The sequence below is a fragment of the Heterobasidion irregulare genome (assembly GCF_000320585.1).
Source record: "Heterobasidion irregulare TC 32-1 unplaced genomic scaffold scaffold_02, whole genome shotgun sequence".
NCBI lineage: Eukaryota > Fungi > Basidiomycota > Agaricomycetes > Russulales > Bondarzewiaceae > Heterobasidion > Heterobasidion irregulare.
Window position 1 is genome coordinate 2,183,425 of NW_009258198.1, and position 23,968 is coordinate 2,207,392.

Below are 23,968 nucleotides of genomic sequence, written 5' to 3' on the forward strand. Positions count from 1 at the left end.
TTAGGCTGCTGCCTTAAAAGGGTAGCATTTAGCAAAGAACCCAAGATAGATGATAGTGCCTGGGCATGATGAGATAAATTGGGTGAGGGTACTATAAATAGAACCACAAGCCTAGGCCCTTTAGTTGCAGCCACCTTAAATAGATGGTCCACAAGCATGTCTGATCCAAACTCAAGTTAATCATTGGATATTAATGCTGCAAAAGGATCTAACAAATAGAGTATGTTATTGACTACAGAACAAGGCCCCCATCAAGACTTACCATTTGCAGGAACAGGAAGACTATTGACGAGGGCATTCCAGAATTCCATAGGCATTGATCCACTCTCACTGCTATCCCTTATCAACAATGGGAGGTATGCAGGTAAGGCCATGGTCTTGTCAAAATATGGGAAACTTGCAGTCATATAGAGAAATAGTGCTGGCACCATGGAAGCAGGCACAGCTGGTATTAGTGATGAGGAGGAATTAGATGCTAGATTGGTTATTGCATTTGATGAGGGCAGTAGCAAGTTTTCAATAGGCTGAAATAGTGATTCTGTCAACTCTGCATGCATAACCTGTTATACCTACATCAAGATTAGTTATTAATGAAAGCCTACAGGAAGACTTACTGATGCATGTTTTTGGAAGAGACATTTGTGCCCCCAAAGTGGGGCTGGTTGCCTATCAGTGCCAATACAACCACACCAACAAGTAGGTGCTAAAGTTCATGGTGAGTTATGGAATGAAAGGAAGGTAAGTAACCCACCTTTGCATAACATAAAGAAGTAAGAGAGCACATCGTACAAAAAGTGACTGGACAACAATGGCAGATGTACTGCCACACAAAAATAGCAAGTGATAGGATAAATTGGGATAGGGAATAACAGTAGCAATGTAAGAGAGAGCAATGACAGTGATGATGCAACAGAATATGGAAGGTAAAGTAGTGGAGAATAAGAGAAAGTTAAAAAGGAAGGTATGTTCCACATGCATAGGGAACAAGTACTGACAGTAAAGCCTTAAGGCTGCCCAAGGAGAGGAGTGATAATGTGAGCTAGGTGCCTAACACTTCTGTTGATGCTAACAATAATGATGGCACTAGCAGTCATAGGTAACAATAATGAGAGGTTGTGATTAATGATAAAGAGACAAACTCTAAACTCCAACTAGGTTTCCAGGCTATATTACTAATAGCATAACCCATATCAGATGCAGATGGTTCAACTGGTGCAAAAGAGGGGTATTATAACTCACATGCTTTCATTAGTGGTTATCCCTACATCTGCCAGCACATACTCATCTCACTCATGCTTTTGATATGTCCCAACCAGATCCCTCTCACATTGACCACCAATCTCAATTGTTTTCAAGTTTCACTGGCTCTATAAGTTACTTTTTGCTTTTTGTCTCCCCTACAGATATTTGACTCATTGAGCATCCCATGTTCTCTTTTTTGGTAGAATCCCACTAACTTTAGGCAACTGTGGCACTGGTGGCACTGCACCGGGGACAACAGACTTGTGTGAACCACCTTAAGCAGCTTAAGTCTGTACTACTGGCCCTGACAATGCACAATGTATGCAGTGGAGATGGTGTTTGTATTCTCTCTAGACAGCATTAGTAATGACAGGCCCACATCACTCCCAACTATGGCTCCACTACTGTCCCTGGGGGCAAGAGTAGGGGCTTTCTGATGCAAGTCATGCAGCATGGACATGTACTGCTTATAATTGGTAATACTTGAGAATGGCAGTGATGAGCATGGGTGTTCTCTAGGCACCAATACCCCACTTTTTGCAGCTTTTCAGTATTCTTTGACTGTTCAGCATATTTAGGACTAGCCAATCCCAATCTATTCTGTGCTCTCAGCTATTTGTTAGGTGCTGACTTTGCATTTAGACCTCCACACAGTCATTTAGAGCTATTTACAGTCATTCTATTCATCTATCATCACTCTCAGCATTAGGGGCTCCCTGCAAACTGTCACAGCCAATTGCCAATCGGTTTGGTACACTTCACATGGTTGGCATATTCAGCCAGCTTTGGTGTCCCAAATCGGAGGTGGCCAAACACTTTGTTGACTTGGAATGGATCTGCCTTTCTATCTCTTATTGTCCTTATGCTTTCTGTTGACCTATCCTTTGTTATCTTTAGAGCTCCCAAGTTTCTAAATAGTTTACCCATATGGCATGTGGTTCTTATCTCCAGGTCCATGTGGACTTACCTTGGCAATCTCTCCACTTATTTAGACTTTAGAGTTATTGCTTCTTATCTTATAGTATTTGCAATATCACTTCCTTATCTTCTTTACCTTTGATCACTCTTGGCACACATTTCCAATTGCTCTATGCCTCTGCTGGTCTCCCTATTTGTACCTATTTGGACTTACTATAAAAGGGCATCTATAGCCTTGCAATACATCAGCTTTGGCTCCCCCCTCATTTTAATTCTATTTATGTGCTTGTGTCCATAAGACTTTGAGCTATTGCATTCCGATTCTTGTTTATGTTTTGCCCCTTTATTTGTATTGTTGCGTTTGATCACAGCCCTCTGTCAGAGCCCTCGTTATCTTGCTCTCTCCCTCTCATTTAGTTTGTTATCCTCTGCCAGTATCCAGTGTAGCCTTGCACCCATTCCCTCCCTTTTGCATCCTGATCAAATCCCAATCAAACACTGACCAACCAACTAACCAACTAACCAACCAACCAACCAACCAACTGACCAACCAACTGACCAACCAACTGACCAACCAACTGACTGACCAACCAACTGACTGGCTAAATATTTTGATTTTGGAGTTATTTGTTTACTATACTTCAAACACTTTTAGTATGCTCCCTTATTGGTTGTTGCACAGCTTATAGTTTCTTGTGCACTAGAATCAGCTCCTGCCTACCTGCACTTGTAGGGGTATTTCTTAGGTGTGTTTTGCACTTAGAAGCATCACTAGCATATCAGCAGCATGCTACCATTGATGCTAATACTAATGGTGCCCACTGCCAAAACACATATAATTGGTTGGCACTATGTATCCTGCCACAAATGTGCCAGATGTACACAGGCTTGGCTAGGGGTTCAGCACATCATTTAGTGGGCTATAGGCAATGTTCCTTTCCATACAGGCACAGGGCCCATGCTTGGTAAGCCTTATGTAGAGCAAGGTGCTTGTCATGTCACCATTGCCACACAGGAACTATAAACACAAGCATAGGCATAAAGAGGGCTCATTGCAATTAATGTCATAAGAGTGGCATGGTGCTATGCATATGTGTGTGCGACTGCAAATAGGTATGTGCTTATGTCTGTATATATATGTGCACAACATCCCACATGCAATGTCAGCACTGTGAAAGAGAATAGTGTGCTCTTGCACAATCTCCAGTACCTCTTGCAGACATGCTCCTACCTACCCACACCCACACTTTAACCTTGCTCTTGCTTACACTCTCCCTACTCACTATGCTCTCACCCCTGCCCTGCTCTCCATCTGCCCCTTCCAGATCCTCCCTTAAATATGGGCACACAAACATCCTGTGCACAAGGTCCCATACTTACATCTGGAAAACCACCCCTTTGTATTAAGCTCTAATTAGTTCTATTTATGCATAATTAAGAACAATTAGGATTAGACATTTTTAGCTTACCCCCCCTCTAAACCTGTTCTAATTAGACATAATTTTCCTAAATTAGGAATTATTAGGATTGATTATAACTTGAAATTTCGGAAAAATCATAATAAATCAAGCATCATAGTTCTCATAGCCTTTTTATAGAGTCATGTCTATTAGAGCACTAGTTCAATACCTAAACACAGAATATACCTTATAACAAACTTGCCTTCTACCAGAGTTGAACCAACAACCTCATGTATGCAAGTACCCAGGACAGATGCTCTAAGCCACTAAGCCACAAGGTCTAAGATATGAACTTGGTAATCTAAATAAGTAGACATAATATAGGCAACCTCAACATCTCTGATTTTATTTAACATTTATCTTTCCTCTATCTTATAAATAAATAGGTCAATAAATACCTAAAAAGTCAGGTCTTTCAGGATTTAGTTTAAACACCAGCTAAGAAGTTAATAAACCAATGGAAAATTGATAATACACTTTATATAGGATAAAAATAAATTATGGCACTTATACAATTTGGACTGAGAATGTGTAAAACTATGATTGAGTGTAATATTCAATGGGACTCTACTAGTATAGACAATGCTACCTGAATTTGCAAATTTGATCAAAAACATAATTATGAATAATCAAGATCCAATAAGAGAGAGGGGTTTTCCAAATAGCCACTAGTGAGGTAGAGGGTGGGGACAAGAGTATATGTATGGCATGCCTATATATAAATAAGCACAAGATTGTTGGAGGTGATCTTAATATGCTTAATGCATATATTTCCTATATGGCAGGGAAATATATTATTCTGGCACCACATACCAATATGACTGTCTTTTCCACAGCCTAATAGCTAGAGGAAAACACCAAGTTTGAGCATCTTCTGTATAACAAGGCAATAAACAATATAAATAGTGCTAAAAATTGTAATATCAATAGTGATGATAATTGTGTGCTGCACAAGACAGTATTAGCCACTATACTAATAGACAAGGTCTATAAGGCTACATATAGCATATCTCTAAGTCCAACCCACATGTTGTGTCTTATAATGACCAGTAGCAGGCATTGGCTAACAATGACAACTTTAATAATCTTGTGTGCAAGGACAAGGTACCTAGGTCTTCATAGCCTCTTGTGGCAGCTGCCAAGCTGCCAACAAAGTAGCTGGGGGCATCAATGCATATTTCTCTCTTTCTATATCCCTTATAAAAGCAGCTGGAAAGTCAGCAAAAGAGCTACAAGATAATAGTATAGGCATATATGAAGGAAAGTAATATGCTGAAATAGTATAAAATGTGCCACATTTTTACCTTCTCACTGATAGAGCAGTAGTACTTACTATTTCCTACTAATAATTAAAGACTTCTTAGTATAAAATTAGTGCTAATATCATGAAATTAGAAACCAATCCAATGCTCACAATGTGTTGCTCCCAATTAGGAAATTAGACACTTTTAGATACTATTAACACTTTTAGATACTTTTAGACACTAGTAGATATAATCCGGAGCTAATACAAGGGGGTGTTTTTCCAGATGAGCATTCCCCCACCTACACTTGTGGAATCACTAGTAATAGGGCATGCACAGAGAAAGCCTAGGTAAGGAAGGCTCACACTGCTTGAACTCCATAGCCCCCTCTTTATGATATGCAATGCCCTATCCCTGCTATAAAGGCACACAAGATAGATGGCAGCCATGCCCAGAAGATATGTGGGACAATAGTGGGAGCAGCAATAAGAGCAACGATGAGAGCAGTAGTGTGAAGAGCAGTAGGAGCATAGTGGGAAGAGTGGTGGGACAAGTGGGAGAAGGAGTGATGAGGATAGGAGATATAGGAGATATAGGAAGTGTAGACAAATATAATGCTAGATTAGTATTCATTGGTATCTGCTAGTATTTGCTGGCATTGGTATATTCAACCATATTTAATAGCATTCACCAGCATTTGTTTGTGCTTAATGTCATTTACATCTATACATAATAGCTGACATTCAACTGCATATGCTTTACATTGAATGCTGTTAAATAGGATGGAGTAGAAATTTGAGTATCCATTTACAATTAATGGTATTCTAGAGCATGGCCAATTTCTGGACTGGAAATGCATATGGTCAAATGCCCTTATTTGTGGTCAAATATGTGGCTCTTATTTGTGGTCAAATATATGGCTCTTATTTGACCACATTTGTTTACATTTGAGGGTTTTTTCACTGAGCATAACATCTAGCTACTAATAATCTTTTTGAGATCTTCAAGACCTACAGGCTATGTCCATTTATTATTAACCTAGTTCATAAAGATAAAATGAGTGAAAACAAAGTTTGCAGCAAAGACAAGTAGGTTTGTTAATTGTGTGAGGGCATGTCACATTATGTTGCACAAAGCATATGATCATTACTATTAGAACCCATGAGTAAAACTTAAATTTTGTGTCATATCTAATGTGTGGTACAAGTAGAATGCAAAATTATATCAAATTCAAGCTGAAATACCTACGACCTACAAGGTATTGTGATTTGGATGTAGACTAGGTTGTACCTGTGTCTTTCTTTATGACAAGCTCACACTGTATTAGCTTTGCTTCCTTTATATACTAGCACTGACACTATCTGCCCACATGAGCACTTATGCAGGCAGCACTCCTTCTATAATAGGGAGTTATATTCAAATCTGAATTGGAAAATTAAGAGAGGGTGGTCTTTCCAGATCTCCTATAATGAGTTCATACTGCCATTGCCTTACCTTCCTGCATTCATGGTCTTACTACTATTGCAGCAGTATCTGCCTCCATGCTAGCCTGCCAACAAGCTCATGGGACTCCCAGGAGACCATTTACATAGTATGTCCTACCTACCCCTAGTGCCAGACATATTATAGACAGATAAACAAAGTTGTCACTAAGCTCTTTTTGGCTACTCTGTTTTTCTTGTTATATGGAATAGTATTCCCTCTATCCTATTTTGTATGTGCTACCTCTATCTCTCTCTCTCTCTCTTTCTTGCTACTGCTATTGCCTTCTGTCTATTCTTCATAATATACCAGTTTGATGTATTTAGGAATTCTATGCCTAGTCCTTCCACATTCATATTTTCTTCTTTTCCCTCTATGCTTATGTCCATCGTCATGTTTTTCAGGGCCTTCTGCATTGTCTCTAATCTGACTCAACTCTATTCATAGCTACTTACAGTGTCTTACAGCACCTACTACCCATTATAAACTGAAAGCTAGGTAATTATTATGATATGCTGTGAAAGCCATTGAGCTTCTTGTTCTTGTTGTATGCATGCATGTTCCGTGCAACATTATACCGACCTACTCATGTCATCGCCGGCCTTGAATTGATCATTAGTTTTGCTGTGTATGAGGGACGGGAGAACGCGGGATTGTCTCGGAAGACATCGGGGTCTGTCGGATCCGAACGGTGTGACGGCACGCGCCGCTGAATCATCGGCGCGTCACGCGTTTCAATCAACGACCTCATCGACCCCAACTGACCCAGAGAAGTTCCAGAGACCATAGGAGAGCATGCCCAAGACCGCATAGTACGTGACCCTGCCACACATCACCGCTCTCGTTCATCATCTAACCTCCTGACCCACCAGCGAACTCGAGCGCGAAGCCAACATCGCGCGCAACCGCGCGCTCCTCGAGCAGCTCGAACTCAAAGAGGCCGTCTCCGCGCTCGGCCTTCCCGCCTCCTCGGCCAAGGAAAAGGGAAAGGGCAAGAGCTCCGGCACAGCGAAGAAGCGCGCGCGCGACGAGGCGCACGCGAAGGCAGCGCCCGTGCAGCCCGCGCGGCGGCCGAAGCGCGCGCGCGAGGAGGAGGCGGGGCCGCGAAGACAGTCGGCGAGGCTGAGCAGGCGCGGGGCGGCGGTGGACGTAAATGAGACCCCGGCGAAGAAGCGGAAGCGCGAGGTGCGTGTGTGGGCTGTTTCTCCCAGTGGGCCATCCTCCCTTCCCCTCCCCTCCCTTTTCCGCTCCTGCTGCTTCTGTCTTTGCCTTCGAGACCTTGTTCATGAGAACGGGGCGCGGGCAGGATCTGCGCTGATGCCTCTGTTCTATTTCTGCCCGGTCGGTTGGCAAATCCGCAGCAAGAAGAAGAGGCGCAGCGTAAACGTGACGAAGAGGAGCGTCTCGCAGCAGAGGAGCGCGCGCGCGCCGCGAGGATGCCACGGCACCACGACCTCACGCTTGAGGAACTCGCGGACAAGGCAGAGTGGGAGCACGGCGTGTTTACGGGGCTCACCGCAGAATTCGAGGCGCTCGTGCGCACGCCGCACGCGCGGCGCGCGGCGGCCCAGGACGCGTTTGTGTACGACGCGGACGACAAGGCGGAGGCGCGCGAAGTCGCGGCGCTGCAGAAGCGCGTGGGCAGCTTGAAGGTCGCGGCGCGCGCCAAGGTGACGCAGGACAGAGTGTACAGCGCGGCGTACCACCCTGACAGGTCGAAGGATCTTATCTTCTTTGGAGGTGAGCGCGTCCATCGGCGTCTTGATTTCTTGGACAAGTTGTGACGAGTGGCTGATCGTGGTTCTGGCCGGTGGAAGATAAACACGGACAGTTGGGGATATGGGACGCGCGCGCACCTACAGAGGACGAAGGCGACGATGACGACGACGAACCGGAAGGTACGCCTGCGACGCGTCGAGCGGCGAAGAGCGAGGGCAAAGTATGGCAATTGCAAGCGCACTGGCCTGCAACGTCCAAGTCTTCCATCTCTTCAATCAAATTTGATCCAATTGACTCGCACAGCGTCAGTGGCCTCTCCTCCACCCTTTGCTTCCGCGCAGCGCTCGCTAACCTGCCCTCCGCCGCCCGATCTCGTTCTGCCCCCTGCAGGTGTTCACCACCGCATACGACTGCACGATCCGCAGCCTCTCCCTCGCGACGGGCGTGTCGCGCGAAGTGTTCTCGTCGGGCGAGGTCCTGATTACGAGCATTGACCTGCCGCCCGCGGGGCACGAGCTGTGGGCATCTGACGCCTCGGGCGGCGTCACGCACCTCGATCTGCGCCAGGATAAGTCCAAGGCGCGTTGGTACGAGCTTTCTGACCAGAAGATCGGCTCGGTCAGTATCAACCCTGTGAACCCGCACCTGCTGCTCACGGCGTCGAATAACCGGACCTTGAAGTACGTGCAGGAAAATGTGTGCGCCTTGTTGGCTGTTTCGCTCATCATGTCTGGGCCATCAGAGTGTGGGATACCCGCGCGCTGGCAGGCTTACCCGTGCGTTGTTTGCTCTCTGTGATCCCTGTCGAACGTCGCTAATTGCCTGTCTGTGTACGCACCGTGAAGCAGGTCACGGACAACGGGGCGCTTGACTTCGACTCGGACGTCATCGAGGGGCTGCTCACCTCCAAGGCCGGCAAGTGCACGCTCCGCTCGAACTGGCCACACGGTAAATCCGTGAGCTCTGCCTATTGGGATCCGCGGGGGCGAACGATCGTGAGCACTAGCTACGACGACACGCTGCGATGTGAGTCCCCCGTACCCTCCCCGAGTCGAGCATCCCTCCATCTTGCTGACTTCGATGTTTTCCTGTTTTGTTTTGTTTTAGTGTGGGACATCAAACCGTCGATGCAGGCGAAGGACGCGGGATTCCCCGTCGTCCAGCCATTCAGCAAGATTAAGCATGATTGCCAGACGGTACATAACCGCGCAATTTCCGGATGTTCTTAGCTGATGCGCCGGGGGCTTTTCAGGGCCGATGGGTGACGGTGTTCAGAGCGCAGTGGTCGCCCAACCCCGATGTCCTTCCTCATTTCACCGTACGTCTGTCGGCAATCCATGGCGCGTTGTTTGATTCTAACTCGTCTGCTATCGATGCCACAGGTCGGTAACCTGGATCACTCTCTGGAAATATACTCTTGCAAGGTAGGCTCGAGCTTGACGTGCCACATGGATAGAGTGTTGCATTGATTGACGTCCTTGCTTGTGTCCCCGTCATAGGGCGATGCGCTCGCCAAGCTCTCCGACCGGTCATTGTCAGTAACCGCTGTGGCTTTTGATCCGTCGGTGCTGTTGTCTCACGTTTTTGATGCACAGAATATCTGCGACGCAGGCTGTGACATGCTCACATCCGAGCATCGTCGAACGTGCAGCCAGCGGAAACGGCAGCGGTCGATGCATATTGTGGGCTCCACCTGACGAAGACGCGTCGTCATGATATTCAGGGTACGACTGAAGACAGGGATTCTAGATAGTCGGAGAAGCGATGCAAGAGATAGTAAACCACGTCCACGAACACCCTGAACACACCGTCAACAGTTTCATAAGCTAAAGCATGCCGGTTCATAAGGAATCGACTCCTATCAAATATGACACCGGCCCTATTGCTTTAAATGATCAAGCTCTCACAACGCTTGTACCGAGGTTTGAGCTATCATGAGTTGGTTGAAACGCACTCTTTTTCTGAGAAACAAGTGATCTTCCCCTGTCCGCTGAGAGCAGCAACCGAGCAGCAGCGTCAGAAGTCGCCAGAGGCGCTCGCTGAATGCGACTGTCATCTTCTCGATGATCTACGTTGGCCAATACTCGGCCATTCAACCAAAATGCTGTATGCTGAAGCGTACATGTCGCCAGAAACCAAGAAGAAAGCTACATGTACATGTCGTCCCAATCTTCGTCATTGGTGCCAGATGGCGGCCCACCACCAGCGCTCTGAGCAGGTCGGGCCATGGTCTGCTCCTGCGCCTGCTCCATCTCGCGCACTACATCCCACATGTCCTCGTCCTCGTCGTCTCTTCGCACGGGGGCCGCTCTCGCTGGCGGTGGGGCAGGCGTAGGCGCCGTGAAGTCCGTGTCGAGCGCATCCCACATTGCCTCGTCTTCGTCGCTCGTCTCTGGGAGGCGTTCTGGTTGGGCGTTCGCAGTGGTGTAGGAGTGCGATGCAGGGGAGATGGGCCCTGGTAGCGGTGGACGCTGCGCTCTGAGGGCTTCCTCTTCAGCAATGAGAGTGTCGATATCAAACTCGTCTTCGGGAGCTGAGGAAGGCCCAGGGGAAGAGGAGGGCGGAGGACGTGATGATTGTTGGGAAGTAGGCGAGCCTTCAGCATCTCTATCGGCGTCAGACATGGCTGTAGTTCGTTTGACCCTAGCCGAGGGCTCGTCATTGTCGGAAAGCTCGATTGCCTCATCGTCGTCAAACCTTCTTCCATTGATGAGGCCCTTTGATTCGTCCCGCCAGACGCTGAGGGCGACCTGATTAAATATGAAAATCAAGTCAACGGACATGCATTGCACTCAAAAGGACGTACATGCATACGCTTTGAGTGACAAAGTTTCTCGATGCGCTGCACACTGTCTCGGAACTTGTTTTTTGAATACATTCGATGCGTCCAAAACTGGTATATCTGCAGCACGCTGTCGAGGTCCGCAGCCTAGTGGCAAAGGCGTCCGTAAGTACATAGAGGGGATATCACTCGAACGCGTGGTGAACAGACTTCATGCCCTTTTCCCCGTGGTCTGAAATGTTGGGTATCCTTCAAGAGCTGAGGGAATCCATCTTTGCCCAGCAATCGTGCTTCATCGAGCTTTGCGATCGGCTTCCGTTTCTTCTTCTGCTCGGGCTCGCCATCGTCATCGTCCACGAGGGCGCTTTTGCCCTTCTGGTCCTTGTCCTTGCTCTGCGTTTGAGTGTCGGAGAGTCTTGAGGATTGCATCTCCCGAGGCAGTATTCTGGAGTACTCTGCCTGCACAGTGCGCGCATTGTGCGCGTCGGCTTCCCGCCGGAGCTGATCCAAATCGAGGGCGGGTGCCAGGCCCTGGAACACATCGTCTGGCTCGTCGAGGTTCTCAAAAAGAGCGTCTATGTCTGGCATGGACGGCTTGTTTGTTGGCGCTAGGGCTGAAGGGGCTGCGCGTGTGGAGGCGGGTGGGGGCTCGTCGTCATCAGAAGTGTAGAAGAGAGGCTGCTTTCGCTTGCGTGGTGCGTTTGCCTCGCCGTCGCTGTCGTTGAGCTCAATGGGAAGGGCGGAGGTGGAGGAGCGTATTTCTGCAGGAGCGTTCCAGATGTCGTCGAGGGATACTGAGGCCATGATTGCACTGTCGCGGCGGTGATACGAGTTGGACGTGTTCTATATTCAATGATGCACGCGACGCGTTATGTACGCCTGTTTGTACGCCTGTTTGTACACAATCCTTTTCCAGATCTCCCTCATTTGAAATTTGAATCCGAGACTCAAGATGGCACGCGTCCAAGCCATACAAGCCGAACAAGAGCCTGGTCCAGACGATGGTATCAACTACTGGAGAACGCAGCCGGCAAGCTACGATGGCGTCCTGGGTGAACATCTACGGGCTGGTTTCTTCATGCATCGAACCTGATGTTTCTTTTCGACGCTCGCAGGTGGATTTGGAAAGGGGGTAATACAGCCCGATCGACTGCTGATGAACATTCTCCTGACCTTTCAATTTTTCAGTCTCTTCCCCGCGTCGAAACACTAGGCTCCCGACAATTTCTAATGCACTTATTTCCGGAACTGTGCACCGTCCCATCCGCTGTTCGTCCCCTCCGTCCTAAACCCAAAGCCCGCCGTACACGCGCACTCGATGTGGGCGCAGGGATTGGCCGCGTCACAGCAGATACACTGCTACACCTCTTCGACGATGTGGTGATTCTGGAGCCCGTTGACGACCTCGTACGAGAGGCGTATGCGCGGGGCACTGCAAGCGACCCCTCCTCCGCCACACACGCGCCACGCACACAGCAAGGCGACAGTGGCGAGCCACCCTTTGTGCCGTGGAAGGGGATCGCCGACAACAGTAAAAGCGTGGCGTTCTTTCAAGGCGGCCTGCAGACGTTCGACCCCGCGAACCCAACGAAGTCGACCGACGTTATAGGCCGCGTCGGCTTCGTGCCAGAGGTCCCCACGTCTGACCTTGACTCGGGCTTCGATGTCGTGTGGTGCCAGTGGTGTCTCATGTACCTGAGCGACACAGACCTCGTCGCGTTCCTGAAACGGAGCAAGCCCGCCTTGCGCGACCCTAAGCGGAGCGTCATCGTAGTGAAAGAAAATTTATGCAGCGATGGCGAGTACAACACACCCATCACTATCTTCGACCAGGAAGACTCGAGCGTGACGAGGTACGTATATGCTCTCTATAAAATTTCCTAGCACTGCTTTAAACCGTGTCTTCAGATCGGATTTGGCGTTCAAGAGAATATTCGAGGATGCCGGTTTGACCGTTGTGCACGAGCAAGTCCAGCAGGGACTCCCCGAAGGCCTGTTCGTTGTCAAAATGTGAGAAAGCATGCATCTCCATACAAATGGTCTAACATTCATCTGATCCAGGTATGCCCTGAGATAATAAAATAATTCGAACAAAACTCTCCACAGTCCGGAAATCTCAGTCCTTCAGTGTGAAACAGAGTGTTTGGCCCCACGCTTCAGCACTTCAGTATGGACCGCATAGGTGACAGTCTGACATGCCGTGCCCAAGCCCGATATGCTTGTTGGTCTTGCGAAATGCGAAGCCCGAACGGGCTGCTGCACCGGACTGATCAGCAGACTGTCAAAATCAGCTGCCCTATCATAGGTGCTTGTGCATGTTCTATTCACATGGAGATGCATATTTCGTCAATCGCGTAAAAAATACAGTATCCTCTTCAGCCAAATGCAAGATATGCACAAAAACATCTCGCTATCAAATGTCGAGAAAGTCAGAAACCACAAGCCAAAACCAGCTGAACAACGAGAAGAAAAACACGGCGCTGAAAAAGCGAACTCTACAGAAGAAGAAAAAGTGATGTATATGGATGAGGCAAAAGGAACTGCACTAAAGGGGAACGAGGTAAGGGCGCAGAGGAAACGAACATCCCGCCATGGACGAGACAGCCGTCTCAGTATTTTCTAGAGCTTGCTCGGTCGGACTTCGGGTCGCCTTCGCGGCCGAAAACCGCTTCACTGATACTGTTGCGTCGGCGCTCCTCACGCGTCGCAGTTCGTTCACGGAGGTTCGGCACTACAGATAGTACAGTCCGTTCTAGCTGGGGCCAGATCTCGTCGGATGTCTCGCCCGACAACGCAACAAGTCGCGTGTTTGTTGATGACAACGCTTGCTGCGAGGCGTAGTACGACAGCAACGGCGAAGTCGATGCATAGAACTGCTTCAGCCGACGCGCGAATATTTCCTGGAGACAATATCATGGGCAACGGAGAACAACGCCACAGAAAAAAACGTACAGGGTTATCATCTGGACGCTTTGTGAGAGGTTCGCCCGTCTCGTCGTCAAATCCGTCGACCTTGGGACGGTTATAGGACATGTTGTACACACGACCGGAGGGCAGATGTACCCATCGGTCAGAAATTCGGCTGAGGATGACTTGGTCCGGTACGTCAAGGTTGACGACCAGGCTCAAGGGGTCATTCTGAATTCTGCTTAGAGCACAGTATCAGGTGTGTCGCCACTGGGAGGTAAGGTGGTCAGTCCTTACCGTAGATGTGCATCGAGCAGCTTCCCTTGACCTACTGTCCGAGGAAACCCGTCTAATATCCAGTGCTGTCGGACGGGGTAAAAACGCGTTGACAACACGAGCTCATAACACGTACTTTGTTATGCAAATGATCTAGTTTGCTCGTTACGACTCTAAGCATGATATCGTCTGGAAGTAACCCGCCCTTGGCTACAATCTCTTTCGCGACCCGTCCAACATCCGTCCTGCACACGAAAGCACCAGCACAAAGACCGCGTGAGCTTCGCGTTCCCACAAGATAAGCAATCCAGATAGCAACAGAGCTCAACACACCTCTCTGCAATATGCTGGCGCAGCAAGTCCCCCGTCGAAAGCGTCAGAATGTCGTACTTGCTAACTAGCCGCGCGGACAGAGTGCCCTTGCCCGCGCCTGGCTTGCCAAATATGATCATCCGCAACAACCGCCCGTCGGCGTGCCCATCATCCGCAGTGAGTGTGCCCGCGCGCGAACCGTGCAGGAAGAACGGAATGGCCTTGCTGGAGCTCGCCGAACTACCGAACGCTCTGAGGCTGCGAACTGCTGGCGAGCGGAGGGTACGCAACGACAAGGACGGCATAGGCCGTTCTGTGCCCTAGGGCTGGGTGGGGAACGTGGATGTTGTGGATAGAGAGCGAAATGAGTGAGAACGTCGCTTTCAAGGGCTGGGTCAGCCGACTTAGGTCAGGAGCCGAACATGGTGCAATGTTTAGGAATAAATCAGTTGGGGTAGATAAGATAAGATAACAAGATGCGATCAATTGTAAGCGTTGTTGTCTCGACTCTCGATCACCTTGGTAGCGACAACTCGTATACTCAGTCTGTGCGAAGGGAAGGCTGCTGGCCCTTCTGTGACCATCCTATCATCTCTCGCATCTCTCGCACCCCATACACACCGTGTATATCCGGCCGCGCGTTGTCCACTGCGATGCAAATGGCCTCCGCGACATGGTCGACGTGTATCGGAGGTAACGTCAGCGCGTTCGCGACGGAGTCCAGAGGGGATGTCTGGATTGGCGACGACGGCGCTGTCCCCGTGGGGAATGCAGGCGAGAGCGCGCGAAGGAGGTTGGAGGGCGTTGGGAGTCCACGTGGTATCTTTGAGTGGACGACAGAGGAGAGGTCGAGCAAGGCGGCAACGGGGGACGTGTACGGACGGAAGTGGGGATGGTACACTAGACCTGACAGACTGGTCAGATAGAATACACTGTGAGCGCTAGTACGATGCATACTAGGTCTAATATAAACGCCTCGATATTCGGGTCGCCCTGCCGTCAACTGTTCGATCCCTCTCTCCGCTTCCCGTTTTGTCTCAACATAGCGCGCGGAAATCATGGGTCTAAAGATGTCCTCCGCCGAGATATATACGAATGGTCTCGGACCAGGAAGTTCCACAGTCGCTTTACTTCCCATAAAAGCCTCCGCAACTGTCAGTGCTATAGAAGACTCATCAGTTGTGTTGGTCAAAAAAGACTAGACGCGGAGAAATACCAGAGTCCCTGTTCAACACCTCATAGCTCCCCTTGCCTTGACCCTTCTCTAGTGGATTCCCTCTGACTCCGGTGACACTTCGCATGAAGCTTTTTACGGCACCGCCGACGTCTCCAGATCGCAGCGCCTTCTTGTACCCTGTGTCCTCCAGCAGCGTACCTAGCGTGTGCACTACGGCAGATACACCAGGAAGCATGTGCGCATATGTTTCTGGACGAAGCGCGTCTCCCACCCGCCAGTCTACCTGTGAACGCGTGAATGTTAGACTAGAACTTAGAGCAAACTTAAGGATAAAGGGCAACACTTTGGAGGTCCAGGCAGGAGAGTGTCCCTTAGGTGTTCGAAATGGCTGCCCGGATGTGCTTTTGGGGAATTCTTGAATGACGATTCTCTCAATAATAGTCAAGAGGAGCACTTACCTCAAACTGGTCACTTGAAAACCTCGGCTCAGAGCCGCTTTGCAGACAGCGGAGCCTGTGAGGTAAAGGGGGTTCGATATCGGCTTTGTTTTGTATCTGTCGATAGCGTACCAATGAAGCCGTTTCCGCCAACCACCAGTATTTTCTGGACGAGGGACTCCATAGTTGTTGCGACAGTGACGTTGAGCAGAATGACGGAAGAGGTGACTGGTCTGGTACGACGTAGCCGCGCGTGACGCTCTGCACCGAGATCCCAGATCCATCGTTTTCTTCACTTCGAACGCTGACCATCGCTTGACCATCACACCCTTCCTTGAGGCCGTAGGCGATACTACTCTTGCTAGTCAACAACCATCAACCATCTGCAGCTTTATTCCAAGGGCTATGGAGAGGTACATGTCTTCGTCGTTTGAGATTCGAGACTGATCTACCCGATCTATGCAGACGCCCTACAGTTGCGGACAAGCAAAGTCGACAAATTTCGACACCCATTTCTAGGGCTTCCCGGTTACACCGGAATTGATAGCAATGCTTGAGTAGATGTCGTGGAAATATTTTGAGTAAAATCCTACGAGCCGTTAGTCCGGAAAAAGTAATTCTTTGACCCAGAAACCTCCAAAAATTGGCTGACCCCACAAAAAAGGTCTATAAATCACATAAAATACACCAATTGACTCCTTTCAATGAGTACTGTATGAATCCATCAAAAAAATTGCTAAAAACATCTATATTTTATTGCCAAAAAATCGTCAAGGTGATGTGCATATGGGCTAAGTGCTCGCCGGTGTGCTCACTTGAGAACAAGCATTGCTGCATGACTCGTCTTCTCTCAAACCAGGCCGATGTCAGGAATCAAGTCTTCCTTCTTGAACAGGATATTACCACTCACAGTCACATCTGTATGTTTCTCCCAAAATTCCATTGTGAGCTCAACCCAATTGAGATGATGAGTAAACTGGTATTGTGAGGTCTATAAGGAGAGGTTTGATCATGCGAAGAAGCATGTGCTTAAATGCCTCGACAATTGTCCTGTCGAGGTCATTCGCTGCTTCTTCAATCGCTCATGGCATTTTATAGATGCATATTGCAGAGGGTTCACCAGGAAGGCAGTGGAATGGGCTATTCACAAGCAGAAAAGTCATCGCACTGTTTCTCAAAGTGCGATGATGAGCATCGAGGCAGTTCTCAACTAGTTTACTTCACATGGTGTCACATGTATCTTTTTTGGGGCATCTAGCACCCGTAAAAATTCGCCAAAAACTTGGCGGGTCCCAATTTCGCGTGGGAAAATCCCGAAAAGGGCATTTTTAGACGTCTTTTGGCCTCCTGAGTCTGAATCTGCAGTCAGATTTTGTAAATTTTAGGCGCGTCAGCCGCTACAATTGTTTTTCTTTTTTGTCGACTTTGCTTGTCCGCGACTGCATTACTTAGACGCCCCCAGGCAGCTCTAGGCGAGTACGGCAGTGGGAGCGCTCATCAAAGAGTCAGACGTATCCAATTTCCGTTTCGTTTTCTGCTTACAGTCACAAGCACCTGGTGACCATGAGTGCGCGATAACGCCCTATCGTAATATTCTACCATATTTCGCCACAAGACTCCCGCGCATCATCTCACGTCTCTGCACTCTCCTGAGAGAGAACAACACCAACTCTGACATGCTACGCTCGACCTCTGCGGCACAGCCCGAAGTCTACGATGCCAAGGAGAACAGAATAAGGTCCACTTGACCGCTTTATAGGTGACGCCTGTCAGCGCGGGACGCCAGTACACCCCATTCGTCCGCGGAGTCGCCTATGCTATCAGCGAAGCGTCGGGCTCACTTCTGTCCGGGTTTTAAGTACGTCCGCGCGGTGCCTCGAGATCATTTCTGTTTGTGTACAGTATCACCATCAGTATCTGCTCGGTGAAATCGAAACCATGTATATATATCTTGCAGCTTGCCATTCGGCTGGTACAGCGAGCCTCCTCTAGCTTTGCCCTCATGTCCCACATGACCAACTTCTTCCGAAGGGCTGCGCTTTACGTCGCTCTCTGTATGATCTGTTCTACTCCGTCCCAAGCCTCCCCTGTTGGTCGCGACGATGCTGCGCACAAGGACGCTCAGGTACTCATCCTCGGGGGCGGAGTAGCCGGTGTCATCGCGGCCAGGACGCTTCACGAGAGCGGCATCAATAACTTCAAGATCATCGAGGCCCGCAGCGAACTTGGCGGGCGGATGAAGAGCTTTGAGTTTGGTGTGCCCGGAAACCAGGTTACTTTGGAGCTTGGCGCGAACTGGATTCAAGGGACGCAGGATGGCGATGGCCCTGCGAATCCCATCTACACGCTAGCCAAGAAACATAACCTGACGGCCCAGGTCAGCGATTACTATGACAGCATGAGTGAGTTTGTTGCTTGTTGATCTTCATTGAATTTTGAAGCAAGTGACTGGTGTTTCATTTTAGCTACGTATGACTATACTGGCCAAGTAGACTATATCAATGAATTCAATGCCGCAATCGATGCCTACACGAATTTGACTATTGTTGGAGGTATGTTCAATAAACTCTGCACGTCCTAATGGATATCTCACAATCTATCTAGGCGGTCGAGTCAAGGGCGCCCTGGTCGATACAACATCCCGCACTGGCTATTCACTCGTAAACACGAAGCCAAAAACAGCTCATCAATTGGCCTCTGAATATTACATGTTTGATTGGGAGTACGCACAAACTCCTGAGCAGACATCTTGGATTGCATCGTCGTGGGTGCGTGCCTGTTTTTCGAGTTCACAACGCGCCTGTGAACGCATATATCGCATATATTGACACACATATACAGGCCAATAACTTCACGTATGACCCTGACCAGGGCGGCTTCTCAGAAGATAACCTGCTCTCCATCGATCAGCGCGGTTTCTCCCACCTCATCAAGGGCGAAGCGGCCGAGTTCCTCACCAAAGACCACCTCCTTCTCAACTCCACGGTCAATTCCATCAAGTACTCCAAAAATGGTGTCACAGTTACCCTTGTTGATGGAACCAAACTGAGCGCGGACTATGCCATCTTGACGTTCAGCTTGGGAGTGTTGCAAAATGACGATATCATATTCGAGCCTGCACTTCCAGACTGGAAAGCTGAAGCCATCCAGAGCATGACCATGGTCAGTTTTTATGTTCGTATCCCATTAATCTTTTCGGCCGCTCAGACGAAATAAAACCAGGCCACGTACACAAAGATCTTCCTGCAGTTTCCAGAGAACTTCTGGTTTGATACGCAGGTGCCATCCTTATCAGCCTTGAGTTTAATATAGATGGCTCACGATCATCACCACGGGCTACTTATCTCAGTTCGCTCTATATGCCGATCAAGAGCGCGGAAGATATCCTGTCTGGCAAAGCCTCGATCTCGAAGGCTTCTTCCCCGGCTCTGGGATCGTCTTCGTCACCGTAACGGTACTTCATCTCCCTCAAAAATATGTTGCACATCAGCTTCTCCAAGGCTAAAATCTTTCATCTCCCGACCATAGGGAGACTATTCTGAACGCATCGAAGCGCTTCCTGATGCGCAAGTCAAGGAAGAGGTTTTGGGCGTCCTGCGCGCCATGTACCCGAACACGACGATTCCGGACCCGACAGCGTTCCACTTCCCTCGATGGTTCAGCGACCCGCTGTACAGGGGCAGCTATAGCAACTGGCCGTCCAGCCTCGTCAGCGACCATCATCAGAACCTGCGCGCGACGCTCGAACGGCGGCTATGGTTCAGCGGAGAGGCTATGAGTCAAAAATACTTCGGTCGGTCTCAGCCCCCCTATATGCGCGCACCTCTGTACGTCAGGGCTGATGCAACGACCCTGCCTGGCGCCACGCTTTTATGTAGGCTTCTTGCACGGCGCGTATTTTGAAGGGCAAGACGCTGCCAAGAGCGTCGCTCGGTGTATCCACGAGGGCGGTTGTCTGGGGCTGCCTCATGTCGAACAGGTCCGCAATGCCGTCCCGTACAACCTCAACTGATGTGTGCGGTGATAATTGTAACGTGCGGCCCACGACCCCTTCTCACCCCCTCGCTTGCGGTGATGCATGCTACTTTCAGCGGCATTGTCTCATCGCGTCTAGTGTATGTACATCCATATCCGGCGTTGCTGCGCCGTTTGATCGAATGTAACCGACGACGGTATAGCATCCCGAAGTCCTTTTTTGCAACTGATGTTTTCTGATGCCCGTGGGATTAGAACCCAAGCTAGTAGGACAGCCAGAAACTACTGTTTGTTCTATCTTGTCGCCCATTTTTCATGCTCAGTGTCTTTTACCACTTATACGAGATCCGGTGAACTCAATATCTCAGCATCGAAACCTGACCAGTCAGAACATAACATATATCATGAAAGTACCAGACATTCCTTTCATTCAGCACAGCGAATAAAAGCTCTGCACGACCGAGAGTCCATTGAGGCGTAGCTAGCTATCAACTGTATGGAAACTATATGCGTGCTCTGTTAAGTAGACCCATGTAATAAAGATAACCGACGAGCATAAATTTTTTCAGAGCAAATAGGGAATGGGGGCATGGACGATGAGCGGCAAGAGTAAAGTATAGGAAGGCCACCGCCACCAGGGTCGTTAGTCTCGTATCAAAGCTCTCATCTCTCCCAGCGCCAAACCACCAATAGCCTAGAGGGCAAGCCCCAAGAAAAAAGCGTATCAATGCAGCAGAGGAAACAGAATATGTGCGGGAAACTGTCCGTGAACGGGGAGGGTTTAGACGAATGACCACGTGATCGGGACCATACCCTCATCCTCCGTAGCGATGGCTGTGAAGGCGCCGACGGAGAGATCAATCGAGTTGGAAGACACACAAGTAGGGCAATCATCAACGATAGTGACGGTGACACTCTTCTGGTTGTTGGTGTTTGTGATCTTCACCTGCTTTCCGCAGAGGTCAGACTTCTCGCCCGAGTCGCCGTAGCGGTCCTGATCGATGGCAGCGATGAGGTCGTTGTCAGAGTGGACGACGCCGCAAGCGCCGGCAACACCACCCTGATAGAAGAAGGTAGCGCTATTTTTGTAGTGTTAGAATCATGAGGTCATGCGCGATTAGAGTACACATACAATCCACCAGACAAAATTTGGCCGACGCTGTCAGAAATGGAGCTGGCAGAAGTAGCAGCAGGAGCACTCGAGGAGGTCTTCGAAGGCTTGGCAGACGATGAAGCGGGCTTCTTCGACGTGGACTCAGGCGTGGCGGAAGTGACAAGTGCAGCGGAAGTGACAGGCGCAGCGGAAGTGACAGGCATAGCGGAAGTGACAGGCGTAGCGGAAGTGGTAGGTGCGGGCGATGAAGCAGGTGCCTCGGCCTTTGTAGAAGAATCTTTGACCTTGGTTGACTTGGGAGTGGGCGAGGGCGAGGGCGATGTAGAAACAATAGCAACTTGCGAGGTAGCTACGGCGACTTGAGAGGTGGGCGCAGCGGCACTGCTGACGGGCTCATCATCGTCATCGCAATCATCATCGGCAGGGGTAGCGACCGTTGACGAGGGCTCCGCGGCTGATGCAGAGACAGAGGCGGCGGCAGAGGGGATACATTGAGACGCGCGCGCGGTCTGCAATGTCTCGGTAGCCTGTAAAAGATGAGGTCTAAGACACCGTTCTTTTGTGAAGAATAGATGCCCAAACGCACCAACAACGGATGGCAGCACTGGTCGAAGAAATCGGTATTGTGCTTGTCTTGGCAGTCGAGTGCAAGGTAGCGAACGTGGTACGTGGTGTAGTCCTAATCATCGAAAGTCAACGCGAGAGACGTGGACGAAAAGCGAAGACGCGGACCTCAAGGTAGTTGGTCGCCCATCCTGCAGGAGGGTCCCTGCGGGGAACGACGATGGCGTTCACAGATGAGGCGGCGAAGAGCGCGACCGAGGCGAGGGGAAGGAGGTTGAACATTGCGAGAGAGAAGACTGTAGCTTCGAGGAGAGGGTAAAGAGAGTGAGTTGACTGAAAAGTCGAGGGAGGGGACTATATAAGCGAGAGACACCGAACACAGTCGACTGCCAAAAGAAAGAAAAAATCAGCGAACGGGAAAACAATAAACAAAAAAGGAACGGGGACGGACCGTTGCAAAAACGCGAGGAGAAGGCGAGGAGGGGACTTCAAGGGAATGAAGGGTTGGAGGAAGAAACGGGGTTGGCATGCTGTCCCCTTATATATCCACCCAATTAGCAATTGACGTGGCGCCGGCGTTACCGTTCTCACAGCGGCATCCCCCTCCATTTTCCGAGATTTTCTCTTGACGCTCTGGAAATCCTTGCTGCCAGTTGCTGACTTGGCGAACGCAATCATAGCACAGATGTAAGGCACCCCATGCATGATGCCTCGCCTGGTCTCAATCACACACCCATCTATTCATCGCATGCAGTGTGACGTACCGAAATTATGCCTGTGTCGAATTTTTACCTCTTGGTGTCACAAATTTTCGCCCAAATCAGGGTATCCGCAAGCTCGATACTGGCGTGCCTGCGGTCTTTGCCGGCCACCTAGCTGCGGATCGCCGGCTTCGCCGCTTCCATCCCTTCACCAACACCGAGTGACGCGCTGGAAACTGCAGGTCAATCCACACTGACGTCTTAGCTTTGCAATGAATTCGTCGAGCAAGTGCTTTCGCGCTACTCGTTGTTAGTCGCTCTCTCACTCTGCCCTCCCCCCATTCCTCAGGCGATATCACGAAAAACCCGTTTGGATCAACCAACTCTCTCGACACGAACCCTTTTGACGACCCTTTCGCCGAACCTTCTTCGACGTATGCCCAAGAACAACACGCTGCTCGTGCAGTCGAACTCAATCAGCGAGAGAGAGACCTCGAACGAAGGGAGCAAGAGCTAAACAGCAAAGCCGAAAATATCAGAAAGCATGGTCGTAGTAACTGGCCTCCATGTACGTGTGACTCGATTTCGGCATGGACACTCCACGCCCACTGTGCGCGTTCAACTCATGTAAGGGTGCCCTGCCCAGTTTTTCCCCTCATCTACCATTCAATAGCAGATGAGATTCCTGAAGCATCTAGACCTCTCATGTCACGACTCTACCTCCTTTGGCTCGTCCTCGCGGCAACTTTGGTCATCAACATGGTGGCATGTATTTTTGTTCTCACAGCTGGTTCGTCTGATGGAGGAAAGGACCTTGGGGCAAGTATCGGGTGAGTGCGCATGTTTCACGGCGCTCATATTGGCATTGATTGTCTGCCTTTTTCAGATATATTCCCATCATTGGGGGTCTATCGTTTCTTCTTTGGTATAGGTGAGACAAATGACATCTCACGACTGTCAAATATTCAGACATCCTCGCAGACCCATCTATAATGGCTACATGAAGGTGAGTCATGGTCAAAGATCATTGTGACGGTCCTATTTCATCATGCGGCTGTATTCAGGAACAAGCCTTGTACTACTGTAGGGTCTCTCGTATCATCGCCCGAATATTATCTGCTCACATTTCGCAGATCTCTACTTTTTCTTTGGCGGGTTCCATCTATTATTCTCCATCTATATGTGCGTATATGCACATTGTCCACCCGCTTCTGTTCTCATATTAACGCATTTATGTTTGGATAGGATTATCGGCATTCCTAGGTAAGGAAATGGCACGTCACGCTAAGTCGCGTAACATACTCAGACAATCTGGTAGCACTGGTTCCGCCGGGCTGATCCAAACAGTCTCAATGTATTCACGAGGCGCGTTGGCAGCAGGAATTCTTGGCACAATCACCACTGTAGGTTGGACGTTACAAGGCGTTGGAAACGCCTTCTATTATTGGCAGGTGAGAGAGGAACCACCCACGCTGTTTTGTATTGCTGAAGTTCGTTCAGATCTGGCAGCATCATACTGCAGCTGGCCACAGTGTAGAGAAGGCGGGTGACGCTCTCTCGCTGTCCAGGTCAGAAAAAATTGACATCATATGCTTCTAGGCGAAGTCCGAGCTGGCCACTCATGGTGCAAAGGCATACTTCACGCGCGGTTGAATGAT

General features: G+C 49.4%; 10 protein-coding genes across 10 annotated transcripts; 5 read left to right on the forward strand and 5 right to left on the reverse strand.

Annotated features, from left to right (window-relative positions):
- Positions 1-176: 176 nt before the first annotated feature.
- On the reverse strand, positions 177-764 carry HETIRDRAFT_414845 (uncharacterized protein; the record flags this gene model as incomplete). Its single annotated transcript, XM_009544382.1, has 4 exons — positions 177-208; positions 263-560; positions 615-703; positions 752-764. The coding sequence occupies 4 exons, from the start codon at positions 762-764 to the stop codon at positions 177-179; spliced, it is 432 nt and encodes a 143-aa protein (XP_009542677.1).
- A 7,018-nt stretch (positions 765-7,782) lies between these two features.
- HETIRDRAFT_380013 (uncharacterized protein) lies at positions 7,783-9,954 on the forward strand (the record flags this gene model as incomplete). The annotated part of the gene is made up of 10 exons (XM_009544383.1): positions 7,783-8,086; positions 8,164-8,369; positions 8,456-8,745; positions 8,808-8,841; positions 8,914-9,091; positions 9,173-9,261; positions 9,318-9,383; positions 9,448-9,489; positions 9,565-9,599; positions 9,661-9,954. 10 exons carry the CDS (start codon positions 7,783-7,785, stop codon positions 9,779-9,781), a joined length of 1,365 nt encoding a protein of 454 aa, XP_009542678.1. The 3' UTR covers positions 9,782-9,954.
- A 219-nt stretch (positions 9,955-10,173) lies between these two features.
- HETIRDRAFT_380015 (uncharacterized protein) lies at positions 10,174-11,671 on the reverse strand. The gene is made up of 3 exons (XM_009544384.1): positions 11,058-11,671; positions 10,872-10,994; positions 10,174-10,815 (listed from the first exon to the last, which is right to left on the reverse strand). Exons 1-3 carry the CDS (start codon positions 11,649-11,651, stop codon positions 10,213-10,215), a joined length of 1,320 nt encoding a protein of 439 aa, XP_009542679.1. The 5' UTR covers positions 11,652-11,671; the 3' UTR covers positions 10,174-10,212.
- A 128-nt stretch (positions 11,672-11,799) lies between these two features.
- HETIRDRAFT_471078 (uncharacterized protein) lies at positions 11,800-12,939 on the forward strand (the record flags this gene model as incomplete). Its single annotated transcript, XM_009544385.1, has 5 exons — positions 11,800-11,899; positions 11,963-11,979; positions 12,036-12,700; positions 12,756-12,857; positions 12,909-12,939. The coding sequence occupies 5 exons, from the start codon at positions 11,800-11,802 to the stop codon at positions 12,922-12,924; spliced, it is 900 nt and encodes a 299-aa protein (XP_009542680.1). The 3' UTR covers positions 12,925-12,939.
- Positions 12,940-13,456: 517 nt separating this feature from the next.
- HETIRDRAFT_309797 (uncharacterized protein) lies at positions 13,457-14,647 on the reverse strand (the record flags this gene model as incomplete). The annotated part of the gene is made up of 5 exons (XM_009544386.1): positions 13,457-13,747; positions 13,800-13,995; positions 14,052-14,116; positions 14,167-14,275; positions 14,364-14,647. The coding sequence occupies 5 exons, from the start codon at positions 14,645-14,647 to the stop codon at positions 13,457-13,459; spliced, it is 945 nt and encodes a 314-aa protein (XP_009542681.1).
- Positions 14,648-14,883: 236 nt separating this feature from the next.
- On the reverse strand, positions 14,884-16,140 carry HETIRDRAFT_308501 (uncharacterized protein; the record flags this gene model as incomplete). Its single annotated transcript, XM_009544387.1, has 6 exons — positions 14,884-15,248; positions 15,300-15,503; positions 15,559-15,802; positions 15,863-15,920; positions 15,978-16,032; positions 16,089-16,140. 6 exons carry the CDS (start codon positions 16,138-16,140, stop codon positions 14,884-14,886), a joined length of 978 nt encoding a protein of 325 aa, XP_009542682.1.
- Positions 16,141-16,791: 651 nt separating this feature from the next.
- Positions 16,792-17,170, forward strand: HETIRDRAFT_309724 (uncharacterized protein; the record flags this gene model as incomplete). Its single annotated transcript, XM_009544388.1, has 2 exons — positions 16,792-16,900; positions 16,929-17,170. The coding sequence occupies 2 exons, from the start codon at positions 16,792-16,794 to the stop codon at positions 17,168-17,170; spliced, it is 351 nt and encodes a 116-aa protein (XP_009542683.1).
- An 842-nt stretch (positions 17,171-18,012) lies between these two features.
- HETIRDRAFT_471084 (uncharacterized protein) lies at positions 18,013-20,158 on the forward strand (the record flags this gene model as incomplete). Its single annotated transcript, XM_009544389.1, has 8 exons — positions 18,013-18,358; positions 18,422-18,508; positions 18,561-18,724; positions 18,798-19,118; positions 19,179-19,235; positions 19,306-19,410; positions 19,485-19,749; positions 19,835-20,158. 8 exons carry the CDS (start codon positions 18,013-18,015, stop codon positions 19,966-19,968), a joined length of 1,479 nt encoding a protein of 492 aa, XP_009542684.1. The 3' UTR covers positions 19,969-20,158.
- Positions 20,159-20,288: 130 nt separating this feature from the next.
- Positions 20,289-22,106, reverse strand: HETIRDRAFT_60450 (Non-catalytic module family EXPN protein). The gene is made up of 5 exons (XM_009543549.1): positions 22,061-22,106; positions 21,778-21,995; positions 21,632-21,724; positions 21,064-21,572; positions 20,289-21,010 (listed from the first exon to the last, which is right to left on the reverse strand). The coding sequence occupies exons 2-5, from the start codon at positions 21,889-21,891 to the stop codon at positions 20,713-20,715; spliced, it is 1,014 nt and encodes a 337-aa protein (XP_009541844.1). The 5' UTR covers positions 21,892-21,995; positions 22,061-22,106; the 3' UTR covers positions 20,289-20,712.
- A 555-nt stretch (positions 22,107-22,661) lies between these two features.
- On the forward strand, positions 22,662-23,963 carry HETIRDRAFT_309866 (uncharacterized protein; the record flags this gene model as incomplete). Its single annotated transcript, XM_009544390.1, has 10 exons — positions 22,662-22,878; positions 22,957-23,140; positions 23,197-23,241; positions 23,292-23,316; positions 23,375-23,393; positions 23,444-23,492; positions 23,556-23,573; positions 23,629-23,761; positions 23,811-23,843; positions 23,910-23,963. Coding segments are annotated over 10 exons (777 nt in total), but the record flags the coding sequence as incomplete, so codon positions are not given.
- Positions 23,964-23,968: the final 5 nt, after the last annotated feature.